The 13,851-nt window shown below is 44.0% G+C and overlaps 1 protein-coding gene across 2 annotated transcripts; it reads right to left on the bottom strand.

The window, feature by feature from the left end:
• Positions 1-232: 232 nt before the first annotated feature.
• On the bottom strand, positions 233-8,858 carry CLEC3B (C-type lectin domain family 3 member B). 2 transcript variants are annotated; one of them, XM_077809281.1, is made up of 3 exons: positions 8,753-8,858; positions 2,543-2,641; positions 233-633 (listed from the first exon to the last, which is right to left on the bottom strand). In XM_077809281.1, the coding sequence occupies exons 1-3, from the start codon at positions 8,856-8,858 to the stop codon at positions 233-235; spliced, it is 606 nt and encodes a 201-aa protein (XP_077665407.1). The 2 variants fall into 2 exon arrangements, with proteins under 2 accessions (XP_077665407.1, XP_077665408.1); XM_077809282.1 differs by having other exon boundaries at positions 8,765-8,858.
• Positions 8,859-13,851: the final 4,993 nt, after the last annotated feature.

Below are 13,851 nucleotides of genomic sequence, written 5' to 3'. Positions count from 1 at the left end.
TTTAGCCAATTAAAATGCAGCATAGATCTAACATGCTCTAATGCATTACCAGGCCATGATGACTTTATTTGCAAACAGTTTATCTATTTGTGTGTGTATATATATATATATATATATATATATATATATATATATATAATGTATTTATGTGCAAATAGATAAACTATTTATATATATTCCTGATGCCAAACAGAATAACCTGGCCTACATGTCAGCAGTAGGAGCCCTGCTGTTACACAATCATGAACTGACACACGTACGGCAATTTATCTTTGCATTTCTTGTCAAACCACTTGCCAATGGCAACCCCTGACAAGGCTGCACAGTTCTCCAGTTTGCCACCATCCGGCTGGGTAGTGATCTCAGTCTCCCAGTTCCGGTAGCGGATGCTGCTGCCTGTCATGTCCACCCATTTGCCCTCAGCTGCCAGGTCATTGACGCCAAGCCAGACATCTGCTTCTGACCCAATACTCTTCCTCATGTACTCGTAGAGCGCGTCGTTTTCATCTCCGTTCTGGGGGGTGCTGAGGGTGCCGCCCTGGGAGATGCAGTCTTCACTGGCCTCGTGATATGTCTTGGTGTCAGAAAACGCAAGGAAGCACTTGAGGTGAATTTTAGTGCCCTTCAAACACACTAAGAAATGACAAAAAGACCAGGTACAAACAGAAAAAGAACATGTTGTAAAGACAGTGCCTGAGAGGGGGTCATCAGTAGCAAATGTTACAGTCGAATTCAAAATTTTATTCTCACACCCTGTATAGGAATTGGGTAGTAGTGTATCACTGACAGCCCCTGGTCATCGTCAGGGGAGTCCAACCTGGGACCTCTGGAGCTAAATGCATGAGCCTCGCTGCTTGAGCTTAAAGCCACATTGCTCTTAGTTAAGGCTGTAGCAGACTCATTAATCTCTAGATGACCTAGGTACCACTAGAGGGCACCACGCCCAGTAGGCATGGGTTACAGTAGCCCTTTAAATAGTTTGGAAGCCCTATAATGGGCCACCCTGTCTTCTATACCCTGTCAGAGCAGCAGTGTATGTATGTCGCGAAGCCTTGTATGGTTGTATATAATTAGTAAACATGGTTATGTGGAACCCCAGCTGTGTCCATGTGCCTTCCAAATTTGAATAGAAAGCAAGAACTCAAATCCCCATTCCCCTTGTTTTAAGTTGCTCCTAAACTTTCCCAAATAAATTCCTTGTGGGCTAAACTTTTTCATCCTTGGTCTCGGCACAACATTGCAGAGTTCTGGAAAACTTGTGCATATTTGCTGCAGCTGTTTGAGTTATGCAAGCATGAAAGAGACTCCCTTTTTCACAGGTTTTGATCAGAAATGTTGCACTTGAATAACTTAAGCTCTTCAGAAAAATTTCCTCCTTGCCCCATTGCTAAGAATTTTTAAACTTTCTACTCTCTCACAATGATATAGTTGTTAGTAGAAATTACACATTTTTAAAGTTTTAAGCACTGAAAGCCTCTGGGCACCTTATTTAAAAACAAACAAACCCTAATAGGAGCCATGTATGAATATTCAAACTGTTTTTTAAAGTCCCATTGAACCTGGACTTGTGTCTGAAATCTAAATTTAATCCATATTCTTTTTCAAAGAAGATCATTAGATATGGGACAAAATTCTCCTCTTTAAGCCACACTGTGGGTCTCAGGTCTATTGCATGATCTGCCAACACACCTTCTACTGATGTCTGTGGAAGTTCTTCACATGATACTAGTGTGGAATACATAGATTGTAAACACTTTGGAACAGGGACCATCTTTTGCTATGTGTCCTAGCACACCAGGACTCTGAGCCCTGATTTGGGTCCCTGATTTGAGGCAATAATGTATTACAAACAATAATAATAGAATATGCTAACGTGATCTGATTGCAATGCGGTTCAGACAGAAGGGTGATGGCTGGCTGCACAGCAAAGAGAAAACTGTGGGAAATATTAAAGTACAGCATCCCGTATACTCTACCCTTCTGACCGATGAAGAAAAAATGACCGTCTGAGTTAGCTTTCTGTGTTATTGTAGCCGTGTTGGTCCCTGGATATTAGAGGGACAAGGTGGGGGAGGTAATATCTTTTATTGGGTCAACTTCTGTTGGTGAGAGAGACCAGCTTTTGAGCTACACAGATCTCAAGAATTGCTCTGTGACATTCAAAAGCTTGTCTTTCTCGCCAACAGAAGCTGATCCAATAAACGATACTACCTCACTGATCTTGTCCGTCTGATTTAGTGCCACTGTAAAACTCTCAATATTTCTAATGAGAAGTTCCAGCATATAAAGAATTATTGAGCCACGTACTGTACAGTTAATGCCATTAAAAGTCTGAGCAGCTCCATCTGTCTGAAAATGTTGTGAAAATACCACACATAGCATTAATCTAATTATGAATGCATTATTAATGATGGAATTCTAACCCAAATACACCAGGACCTCTCTTCACACCCTTGTCAACGTGTACAGAGAGATTGTAACCACGTTTTAATTAGCACCGATCTCAAAGCAATAACTGTGTATTCAACAATGAGCTCTTTACCTGTCTGAAGTGCTTGCTTTTCTTTCAGTAAAGCCACCTCCTGGGAGATGTTGTCAATCAGAGCCTTAAGATCTTCAATCATTTTGAGGCTCACACCATCTGTGGAACAAATCAAGAGATGAACGCAAACATTTCATGTACATCTAATGAATGCAATTGAGGTTATTAGTGTCACCAGAGCTCCTTCTCTCTCCTCCTTCAAAAACTCCTGAAAAGACACTGGTTCCGCAGTGCATTCTTTTTGCAGGCTGACCACCTGCCACTGCATTTATATTATAGTGGCCTATACACTACCACCTTGTGCCTGTACATCATTCCCCTACTGGGGTATGGACTGTGTTACTACTTTGGGACAGTAAAGGGGCAGTTTGTGGAACTATGGACCCGATCCAAAGCCCACTGAAGTCAATAAGAGTCCTTCCATTGATTTCAATGAACTTTGGATCAATTTTCTGGATCAATAATACAAACAGAAGGGAATTGTCGAAGAAGTCCTTAACAGAGTTCTTCTGGCTCTGTCCGTACTCTTTAAAGAATTATTTGATTTGTATGTAATCCTTGAGACACCAAAGGATTAATATGTTCCCAGAAGCTTCTGAGCAAGTGTTCTCTGCCCACTGACAGCATGTTCTAATGGTGTAATGCTTCTCAAGTATGTCTTTTTTGGCAGAGCATATCAGGCTTCAATATCCTTGATGGAGTTGCTTAGAACCACCTGGAATGGGTTCCTCCTGCTTAGAGAACACTGGTTCCTGCTTGTGTGGTTGAGTTGAATCTATTACTAAAACTCATGTATTCTGTTATGTGTTTCACTCTTCAGACTCTTAAAAACTGTTTACTCCATACACTACAACTCTAGTAGGGGAATAGTAAGGTCATACCGAAGTTTGAGTGAGACACCATGGTTACATATGTAGTTAAAGAAACTGAAGAATCCACAAAGTTTTCCAATGAGTGAGAATGAACAAAACTTTCAGGTAGCGAATTCCACACAGCAAAGATTCTTAGGGGAAGAATGGATTTTGGAAACAGTCATTGTGTTCAGTAGGGTCCCTGTAATAGTTTTATCTATGCTTAAGAATCCGTTTTTCTCCCACTGTTGATGGAGTACTGGATGCTCACCAGAGGCCATCAGCACTGTTCTCTGCTTCCATTGCTGGAGAAGAATATGAAGCACTCAGTCCCACTCCACCCCATCTCTGGAGTCGAGTGCAATTTCCCTGCAGCACTCCTAGGAGCCCTGGGCAAGGTTAGATTCTCTCTCTCTTTCTCCTTCCCCACCCCTCTGCCAACTAGTTTATTTTATCTAGTGATCTCTATCTATATACTTCCTGAGCCCCTCCAAACTACTGAACCCTCCCCTTCCAAATCTTGTGCTCTTGCTTTTTTCCCATAGGGACAATGGCTTAGTTTATTTTCTTGAAGTGGGGTGTGAAGAACTTTTTGAGAGAGAGGCAAGTCAGAGAGATGAGTTTTGCATTTAGTCGTGAAGAGACTGAGGCCCGTAATGGTTGTTGTCTCTTGCAAGCCTGGTCTGTAGCTTTGGTCCAGCTCCTGGGAGAGTTTCCCCTGTCACCCGTGATCATGCGCTGCCTCCAACCCCATTGGATGGCACTTCTGTTGCCAGGGCCGGCTCTAGGTTTTTTGTCGCCCTAAGCAAAAGATTTGCCACCCCACGCTCCGAGAGCGCAACTGCCCAAGAAAAAAGAAGAAAAAAAAAGGGTGGCTGGAATGCTGTCCCTGGAATTGTGCCGCCCCACGCACGTGCTTGCTTTGCTGGTGCCTAGAGCCGGTCCTGTCCATTGCTCCAGTGGAGAGCAGTTCTTCCGATAGGTCCTGCTCATGCTGGGAGAGAGGCCTCACTGGTAGCGAGGGCCAGTCCCATTAAGGGCTTTGAATGTCATGACAGAGACCATGAACGGGACTTCGTATTCAGTAGGAAGCCTGTGTCATCGTGTCTTCACTGCTGTTTTTAGAATGTGAGCCTGATTAAAGCTAACTGGAGTATGCCTCCCCAAGCTGCAAATCTCACCTTCAGCTGCTGTGTGGACATACCCAGAGAAGGGCAATTTTCTAGTAGTGGTGGCTCTGCAGGAGCTGGCCTGCCAGAGAGGGGGGAGGGAGCAAGAAGCTATGAGGTCTCCACAGGGATGGCCCCTGTCTTCGGTGGCCCCCTAGCGATCCGTGAGTTTCTTGGATTTGAAGACCAGAAGGGACTGTGACGAACAGCTGGTCTGATCACTGTTCCGGATGGTTACTGGCCCTCACTGTTAAAAATGGGAAGTCTGTTTTTGGAGACAAGATCATTTGGTCCATCTATGCAGATTATATACTTCACTCTCACCAAAGAAGTGATCCAGTGGAGACTCCATGAGGTTTCCCTCCTGATTTTCTGTACCTTATGTGGGGTTTTCTGGGGGTGGGGGTGATCTGGCCTTTAGGAGTGATAAGATTATAAAACAATATTTAGTTCTTCTTTGGTACTCTCCTATCACTCTATTGAAGCCATTTCCCATGTAATTAAATGTGCCATTACCACTAATGTCACTGATCTATGGCTTAGTTAGAGTAATTGCAACTTCTGTAACCAGCTACTAATTGGTACTCTGGTTACTCTCATTTAGAAATAATTGAGCTTTTATCCCTTTGATGTTGCAGCAAACAGGACAATAACGGGGTGGTATTCACTGTATCTATACAGCTGCTCCCAAGAAACTATTTCTATACCTATCCTGCCATAAATGTGGTGGTGTTTCTATGGGGGAACCTAATGTAGTGAAAGCAAATGTGACAATTTACGCATGCAGACCTTAGGCCAGGTCTATCCTGGAAATGCTGGCTCTGGTGAATTGATTAAGTAAGCAGAGTTACTACATGAGATCAGTTGGAAAGCAACATTGAAAGCCCTATAAAAGACGAGCGGTGAAGATTATAACGTGTCATGAATAGGAAACAAAAGCATCAAGAGGAGTGTATTAAACTGCTTTAATCATTGCTCAATTAACTTTAATGGGTTCCGTTAACACTGAAGCATTAGTTATTATTTTGGTACCTTTGAGGAAAACACATTGTGGGAAACTTCTCATTAATACAGCTGCTATTGTAAGGGAGCCTTCCTAGCAATGAAAAGGCTAGTAGCCTTAACCCAACATACTACGACGGAAAGAGGAAGGATGGTTTTATGGCTAAAGCACAAGAGTTCTGGCGTCTGTTCCTGGCTCTGCCACAAACACTGTGTGTGGTTCTTGGGAAACTTACTTGTCTTAACCCTTCTGTGCCTCACTTCCCCCATCTGCCAAGGGTGACAGCAATTCTCCCTGCAGTCATGAGCACTGAGCACCTCTGCAAATCTGGCACCAAGAAAATGAGGAACACTAAACTGGCAGCCAACTGTGAAAAGTTTGGTTTAAGTGACTTGCCCAGCATCACACAGGAACTCTGTGGCAGAGGCAGGGTTAGCATCCAATTCTCCAAGGCACCATTCAACTTCTTTAACAACGGGACCTTCACTTCTCTTCCCGCAATCTTCTGCCTCGTTCACTACGTGCCTTTCCAACTTCTGTAAAAAATAAGGCCCAGACCACAGCCACATTCATTACACAACCCTGATTCAGCCACAGTGCACCATCATCCTCTGTGCTGAATGAGGCAGAGGTCAATAATGTCATTCATAAATGGAAGGGGGAAACTCCGTCAAGGAAGAAAGACTGTGTAGCTAAGGTACTGCAGTGGGAAGCAGGAGGTATGGGTTAAATTCCCAATTCTGGTACTGATCTCCTATGTGAACCTGAGAGAGCTTACTCTCTCTGTGCCTCAATTCCCCATTTGAAAATAGGGATAAGAACTATTCTCTATCTCACAGTGCTGTTGTGAGGATTAATTTGTGTCTCAAAGATAGACAGAGCCTATGGACATCATAGTAAAGCCTATACATTGTTTAAAAAGCGGTCACAGTAACTGCAAACGTTGGTAGAACTTTCCCCATTCCCCTGCCCAAATATCTGTGATAAGCCGTTTCTATGGAACCTGTGTATAATTGAACAGTGAAGACAACCTGTAATACACTCATCTGAACTGAACCCCATGAAGAAATCCATTAAGATTCAGATGGAGACTATTCCTGTTCAGTTGTTTGTCTTTAAATAATCTATCCTGATTTATAGCATAAATAGCATATAACATAACTTATACCGAAGTAAGTGGTAGTGTAGACAATGGCTAAGGGTATGTCTTCACTGCAAAGGGGGGTGTGGTTAAAGCTCAGGTAGGCATAGCCACGCAACCTTTAATCTAGCTACCACAGCTTGAAGCTGTTTCCATCCTATACAGGGTTTAGAGTTTGGTACAATGGCTCTCGGCACCCCCACTATACAAATTGTTCCAGTGTCCCTGAGTGTAGAGTTGATTGGTCATGAATTTTCACTTCCCTCCCTCATTGTTTCAGTTTTGTAACTTTTTTTCCTCCCCTTTCTTTGCTGAAATCTGAAAAATGCTGGCCACTCTTATTAGTGGGGAAAACTTTCCAGAGAGGCCTGGACCTCCAGCTTGCCACTGCTGAAGAGTCGAGCTGGTTGGTAAATGGGTTGGTATTTTTCTGTGGAGAATTTCAACTTTTCATTGAAAATCAAAAAACTCTTGGGCTGAAAAGTGCCAGAGGCTGAAACAATGTTGTGGTTTTGGCCAAAAAGTTTTGGAGCGTGGATGAAAATTTTGGAGGCAAGCAGACATTTTCAGTGAACATTTTCATTCCATTGAGGAAAAGTGTGATGGAAACTTTTTAACCAATCCTACTGAAGAGCCCAGTTGTCAGCAAACAATTACAAAGAGAAAAATTCCATTGCTATAATGAGTGAAGCAAAATTCCTCTGAGAAACACAAATGCACCGGCTGGTACAAGTTGGGGGGGGGGGGGTTGCACACCCCAACTTGTACCAGCAGGTGCACACACACACACACACACACACACTGCACCAGAGGAGGTGAGTGAGTGTTTTGGACCCTTACTGCAATATTTTTTTAAAAATAAACATGATTAGGGACTTCACTGAAAGACCAAGCACAAGGAAAAGCTCATTCAAATACAAACTTCTGAGGAAAAATAACCAAACTGGGAAGAGACTACAGAAAATGACTGCCCAAGTAAATGGTTTGTTTAAACATCTTCTTTCAGGTTTGCTCCAAGATGAAAATTCCATGTTTAAAAGGAATTCAAATATCTGGAGGAACAGTCTGATACAGCTGTGAAACTGTCTTCCCCAAAGTATTGCCCCACAAATTCTAAGGGCTGGAGTGAGCTCACAGTGGTCATCAGTTACTCACCCAAGTCGTCCTTCAATTATTTGCACTGTGCAGAAACAGGGACGGGTGAGTAAACCCCAGTGCATTTATTTTTCTATACACTATCTGCTAATGACAGGTTTCAGAGTAAAAGCCGTGTTAGTCTGTATTCGCAAAAAGAAAAGGAGGACTTGTGGCACCTTAGAGACTAACCAGTTTATTTGAGCATAAGCTTTCGTGAGCTACAGCTCACTTCATACTTCACGGTATGCATCCGATGAAGTGAGCTGTAGCTCACGAAAGCTTATGCTCAAATAAATTGGTTAGTCTCTAAGGTGCCACAAGTACTCCTTTTCTATCTGCTAATGATTACTCTTCACTAGATGTATCTGGAGTACAACTTAATATACACTTGAGGCAAATATTTTAAAATAGGATTTGGAGACCACTGCTGATATTTGTTAATAAAGTTATATAATCATAGAAATTATGTACTTCCTCTATTTCTTGGAGTAAATATTCTGTCTACTCTGTCTCAGAATTTACATCAACTCTTTCCCTTCTGTCATTTTATTTTCCTCTTAAAATGGGATGGGGGAAATTAAGGATCATTAAAATGAGATTTTTATACAGGAAAAAATGGTAGAAACATAGAGATAATATATATAGTATGTTGCTATCTGAATTTTAGAACAAATGGTTCATTATGAGGACATCCCATACAACTCAATAGAAGAAAATAACTTTGGGAGGATTTTTTTTTTAAACAAGCAATAGAATTTAAATTTCCTTGTTATAGAATTCTACAGGATGGTCCAAAAATCCTGTAGGAAAAAAAGCTGATGGTCTGTTAAAGTCTATATGTTTTTAGAATAATTTTGATAAAATGCTGTTAAATACAGGCCCACCTAATGAACCTTCCCAGCTCCCTACCTTTCTTGGAGCCCGCTGTCCTTTGCTTGGATGTGGAGGCTTGCTGGACTGTAACCTGCACAAGGCAAAAGAGGCACAGAAGCAAGCAGGCGCCTCGAAACTTCATTCTGCTGCTGCTCCTGACCGAGTGGATTTGGAGTGGCGTTGATCTGCCCTGAGCCAGCCTTCTTAACACAGGCTTTAATCAAAAATGTCTGTCCAAGAAATCCTTCCAGACTCGCTCACAGCGTTCCAGGGACGAGAGGGAGAGAGAATTCCACTGAGGGCTGGGACAAATGCAGTATCCTGGGCTTAGAGAAAGTTCAAAGAATTCCAGTGGACAAAGGAAAAAAGGGATGATTCTTTTATTTCTTAGGATGTTTGTTTTAAGCATGAGGCAAATTAACCTGGTTAGTGATTTAAAAATATAGATGTTTATTGTGCCCTGAATTATTTCCTGTGGATTTCAGTAAAGCTGTAAGGGATTGATCCTGTGTTCCTGATACATCCCAGACTCCCATTGGAATCACTGGGAGTTTGGGATGCCAAATGAGTGTAAAATTGGCTCCTAAGACTATAGCTGGGACCCCAGATTGTCCCCTCCCATGAGGATCCCCCACAGGGTTCCTTTCAGCAGGAAAACATCAGGAGGGTCTCATCATGGTATTTTCTCCAAATTGTTTGGCATGGGCTGCCCCTTGCCTGCAATAAAGTGAGGGCTTTGGACCCCGGACATTGCAGATTCCCTGATACTAGAGGCCAGGGCCATTCACGTGGAAACCCACTGCCTCCATGTTGTCCATCTCTCCCCTTTCAGCTCTCTCCAACTCTCTGCCATGGCTTTCCCTGCAGGCTGAAACCCTTGGTTGCCATGAGAAATGGGAGTTAGAGGAGAATAGTGGAGAACAAGTATTGTTCCATCTCCTCAGTCCTGGGAACCATCTCAGAAGTTAATATAGTTGGACCAGCTTCTGAGGGATGGGATTCCCCAGGGGGTGGAGGGGAGGAACAATGTGTTTCCATCATCCTTTCCTCTCCTGATCCCACCCCTTACACATGCTGGCTCACTATGTCCTGGAAGAATGGGAGATAATACCATGAAGGGGGCTGGTCCCTTTTCCCCTTCGTTTGGGCCAGAGGAGCCTGCAGCTGCACAAGGTCTGATCTGGCTGTAGGGCATTTAGTATAATTTTCAACATAGTTTTGTATTGGTAAATGATAAAATCATAGAAATGTAGCTCTGTAATGGACCTCAATAGGTCATACGTTCCAGTCCCCTGCAGGGAAGCGGGACTAAGTATTATTCTAGACCATCCCTGACAGGTGTTTTTCTAACTGTTCTTAAAAACCTCCAGTGACACAGATTTCACAACCTCCCTAGGTAATTTGTTCCAGAGCTTAAGTACCCTGACAGGTAGAAAACTTTTCCTAATGTTTAACCTAAATCTCCCTTGCTGCAATTTAAGCCCATTGCTTCTTCTCCTATCCCCAATGGATAAGGAGAACAATTATCACCCTCCTCTTTATAACATCCTTTTATATCCCCCCTCAGTCTTCTCTTTCCCAGACTAAACAACCCCAATTTTATTCAATCTGTCCTCACAGGTCATGTTTTCTAGACCTTTAATCATACCTGTTGCTTTTCTCTGGACTTTCTCCAATTTGTCCATGTCTTTCCCAAAGGGGCCTTATCAGTGCTGATTAGAGCGGAAGAATTACTTCCTGTGTCTTGCTTACACTTGTTAAGACATCCCAGACTGATGTTCACTTTGTTTTGCAAACATGCGTTACGTTGTTGACTCATATTTAGTTTGTGATCCATGAAAAACCCCAGATCCTTTTCTGCAGTGCTACATCCTAGGCAGTCATTTCCCATTTTGTATTTGTGCAATTGATTGTTCCTTCCTAAGTGGAGTACTTTAAATTTGTCCTTATTGGATTTCATCCTATTTATTTCAGACAATCTTCCCAGTTTGTCTAGATCATTTTTAATTCTAATCCTGTCCTCAAAGCATTTGCAACCCCTCCCAGCTTGATGTCCTCTGAAAACTTTATAAGTGTCCTCTCTCTGCTATTATCCATAATTATTTATGAAAATATTGAATAGACCCAAACCCAGGACAGATCTCTATGGGGTCCCACTTGATATGCCAGGGGTGGGCAAGCTACGGCCCACGGGCTGGATCTGGCCCCTCAGGGCTTTGGATCTGGCCCGCGGGATTGCCCCCCGTTGCCACAAGCCCTGCGCCGCTCTCAGAAGCGGCCAGTACCATGTCCCTGGGACCCCAGGACAGGGGGCAGAGGGCTCCGTGCATTGCCCTTGCCTCCAGGCACCGCCCCCCGCAGCTCCCATTGGCCGGGAATGGGGAACCGTGGCCAATGGGAGCTTCGGGGGAGGTACCTGGAGGCGTGGCAAGGGCAGCATGCAGAGCCCTGTGCCCCTCCTTCTCCCAGGGGCCACGCAGGGACGTGGTTCCGGCCGCTTCCCGGAGTGGCGTGGGGCCAGGGCAGGTAGGCAGGGAGCCTGTTCTGGCCCCAGTGCGTGCCGCTGCCACCCTGGAGCCGCTTTAGGTAAGCGGCGCTGGGCTGGAACCTAAACCCGTCCTGCACCTTGCCCCCCAACTCCCTGCCTGCACCTTACACCCCTCATGCACCTCAACTCTCTGCCCAGAGCCCCCAGCTGCACTCTGCACTCCCGTGCACCCCAACTCCCTGCCCTGAGCCCCCTGTTGGACACCGCACCCCTCCTGCACCCCTGCCCTGATCCCCCTCCTGCACTCTGCACCCCTCCTGCACCCCAACCCCCTTCCCTGAGCCCCCTCATATACTCCACACCCCTCCTCTGCCCCAATCCCTTTCTCTGAGCCTGTTCCTGCACACTGCACCCCCTCCCACACCCAGAACTCCCTCCCGCACACACAACCCCCTGCCCGGCCCTGCATACAATTTCCCCACCCAGATGTGGCCCTTGGCCCAAAAAGTTTGCCCACCCTGGATATGCCCTTCCAACTTGATTGTAAATAATTGATAACTATTCTCTGAGTATGTTTTTTCCAACCAGTTGAGTACCACCTTGTACTAGGTTTGTTTAGACTATATTTCCCTATGGTTATGAGAAGCTCATGTGAGACAGTATCAAAAGCCTTACTAAAGTCAAGGTATATCACATCTACTGCTCCCCCCTATGGACAAGTCAAAGAAGGACATTATATCTCTTCAGCCAGTTTCTCAAGTATTCTAGGATGTATTTCATCAGGCCCTGCCAACTTGAAGACATCTAACTTGTTTAAGTAATTCTTAATTTCTTGTTTCCCTATTTTAGCTTCAGATCTTGTCCCATTTACAATGAAGTTCACTATGTTAATTGTCTGATCACTGCTAACTTTTTTTTTGGTGAAAACAGAAACCAAAAGGGCATGTAACACCTTGTCTTTCCCTCCTCATTGAGTAATAGGCCTACTCTGCTTGGTCTTCCTCTTGCTTCTGATGTATTTGTAAAATGTTTTCTCGTTGCCCATCATGTCCCCAGCTAGTTTAATCTCATTTTGTGCCTTGGCCTTTCTAATTTTGTCCCTACATGCTTGTCCCTCTATTGATCCTTTGTAATTTGACCTAGTTTCCACTTTTTGTATGACTCTCTTTTGAGTTTCAGGTCACTGAGGGTCTCTTGGTTAAGCCAGGGTGATCTCTTACCATACCTCCTAGCATCAAAGGAAGTGGAATGCCAAGCGTTCTTTGTGGCTCGGTGCTCGTACAGCACTGTTATGCTGCTGTCTGACCAAAGAGAACCATTTTCTAGCTTGTACATTGGTAATGATTTTCCTCTGTTTGTTTCTTAAATAATTGCTAGTCCAGGACCCAACCTTACACCTCCTGAATTCAACTGGAGTTTTTGACAGTGACGTCAAAAGCAGCAGGACTGGGCCTATGCGTTTCACCGACCAAAAAGACAGATCAGTGTTGTAAACAGCAGCCTCCTAGTGCACTTTACTGGATCCTCACAATTGTCTAGCTTCTGTACTCCAGACCAGATATTGATCCTAGGCTACAGGTTCCGTGTGGCTGCTTTGGGTCTTTTTGTGTCAGGTATTTTCATTGTGAGCCCTTAACGTTAAACAGGAGAGGAGCCCACACAGAGGACAGAACCCAGCTGCAAAGTGGCTGGCAGACTGGAGCAATTGCAGCTGCAGAGAATGAGGAGATTAGCTGCTAAAAAATATAAAGCCTTAGAGGGAGGAACAGGCTATCAGTAGCATACATTCAAAGTGGAGAATGGAATCCCCCAGACAAAGCTTTGTAGAAAAGGTGAGCTTGTTTTGGTTTTGACTCTTTAATAATGTTTCCACAGGTGCTGGCAGGAAAGGTGTAGCAGTAGGAAGGAATGTGGTCTGGAAATAGCTCAATTTAAGAAGTAGCCCACAGTAAATAAAATGTTTGAGACCCCCAGGCCTGTGAGCATGAGTCTCAGCACAGTTCTTAGTAGACAAGTGCTCAAATCGCCCCAAACCAATGCCGTGATCAGCACTGGTGGTGGTTACTCTTGTCTCTGCTGAGCCTGACTACTTACAGGGTGACTTTTAAGGCAGGCTTGAAGGGCAATGTGGGTGGAGCTTTTGCTGGTGCTGCTAATACTGTTCCCTTTCTGTGCACAGGTGACATCAGTCTTCAAGGCTGTCAGTCTGATACCTGCCGCAGGAACAAGACTTTTTCTGTGTAGACTCAAAGGCTCAACTCTCCCAATGCCTCTAGACTATATGGCACCTGTCAGCGTCCCAGACAGACTTACTGTGTCTTACGAGTATCACAAGGATCTGAAACCTGTGATCCCTTCTGATTATTTATATTGTACCTCTGATGATCTCTGAGCCTATTACAAAAATAGGTAATTAATGTTACACCTCACGATATGGAAACTAAATTACAGAAAGAGAGAGAAGGACCCTAGCTAGACTGAAAATTATAGCCAGAGTATGGCTTTTGATGAGAATTTTACAAGGAACCCTACATGTTTCCTTTCAAGACTATTTTTTTCTGATTGCTTTAAAGCCAGCTAAAAGTGTTCGTAAAGCACTAATAGGCATTGGAAATGTATTAACAGTTGTATTTGTCTTATTGTTAAT

The sequence above is a fragment of the Eretmochelys imbricata genome, chromosome 2, assembly GCF_965152235.1.
Source record: "Eretmochelys imbricata isolate rEreImb1 chromosome 2, rEreImb1.hap1, whole genome shotgun sequence".
Lineage (NCBI taxonomy): Eukaryota > Metazoa > Chordata > Testudines > Cheloniidae > Eretmochelys > Eretmochelys imbricata.
The sequence above is the reverse complement of the archived record's forward strand: the minus strand, read 5'-3'. Positions and strand labels throughout refer to the sequence as shown.

Coding starts and splice junctions, on each gene's coding strand:
- CLEC3B (XM_077809281.1), bottom strand. CDS start 8,858: ATGAAGTTTCGAGGCGCCTGCTTGCTTCTGTGCCTCTTTTGCCTTGTG. Junction 2,642..8,752: donor GACAGCGGGCTCCAAGAAAG/GTAGGGAGCTGG, acceptor TTTGTTCCACAG/ATGGTGTGAGCCTCAAAATG. Junction 634..2,542: donor AAAGCAAGCACTTCAGACAG/GTAAAGAGCTCA, acceptor GTCATTTCTTAG/TGTGTTTGAAGGGCACTAAA.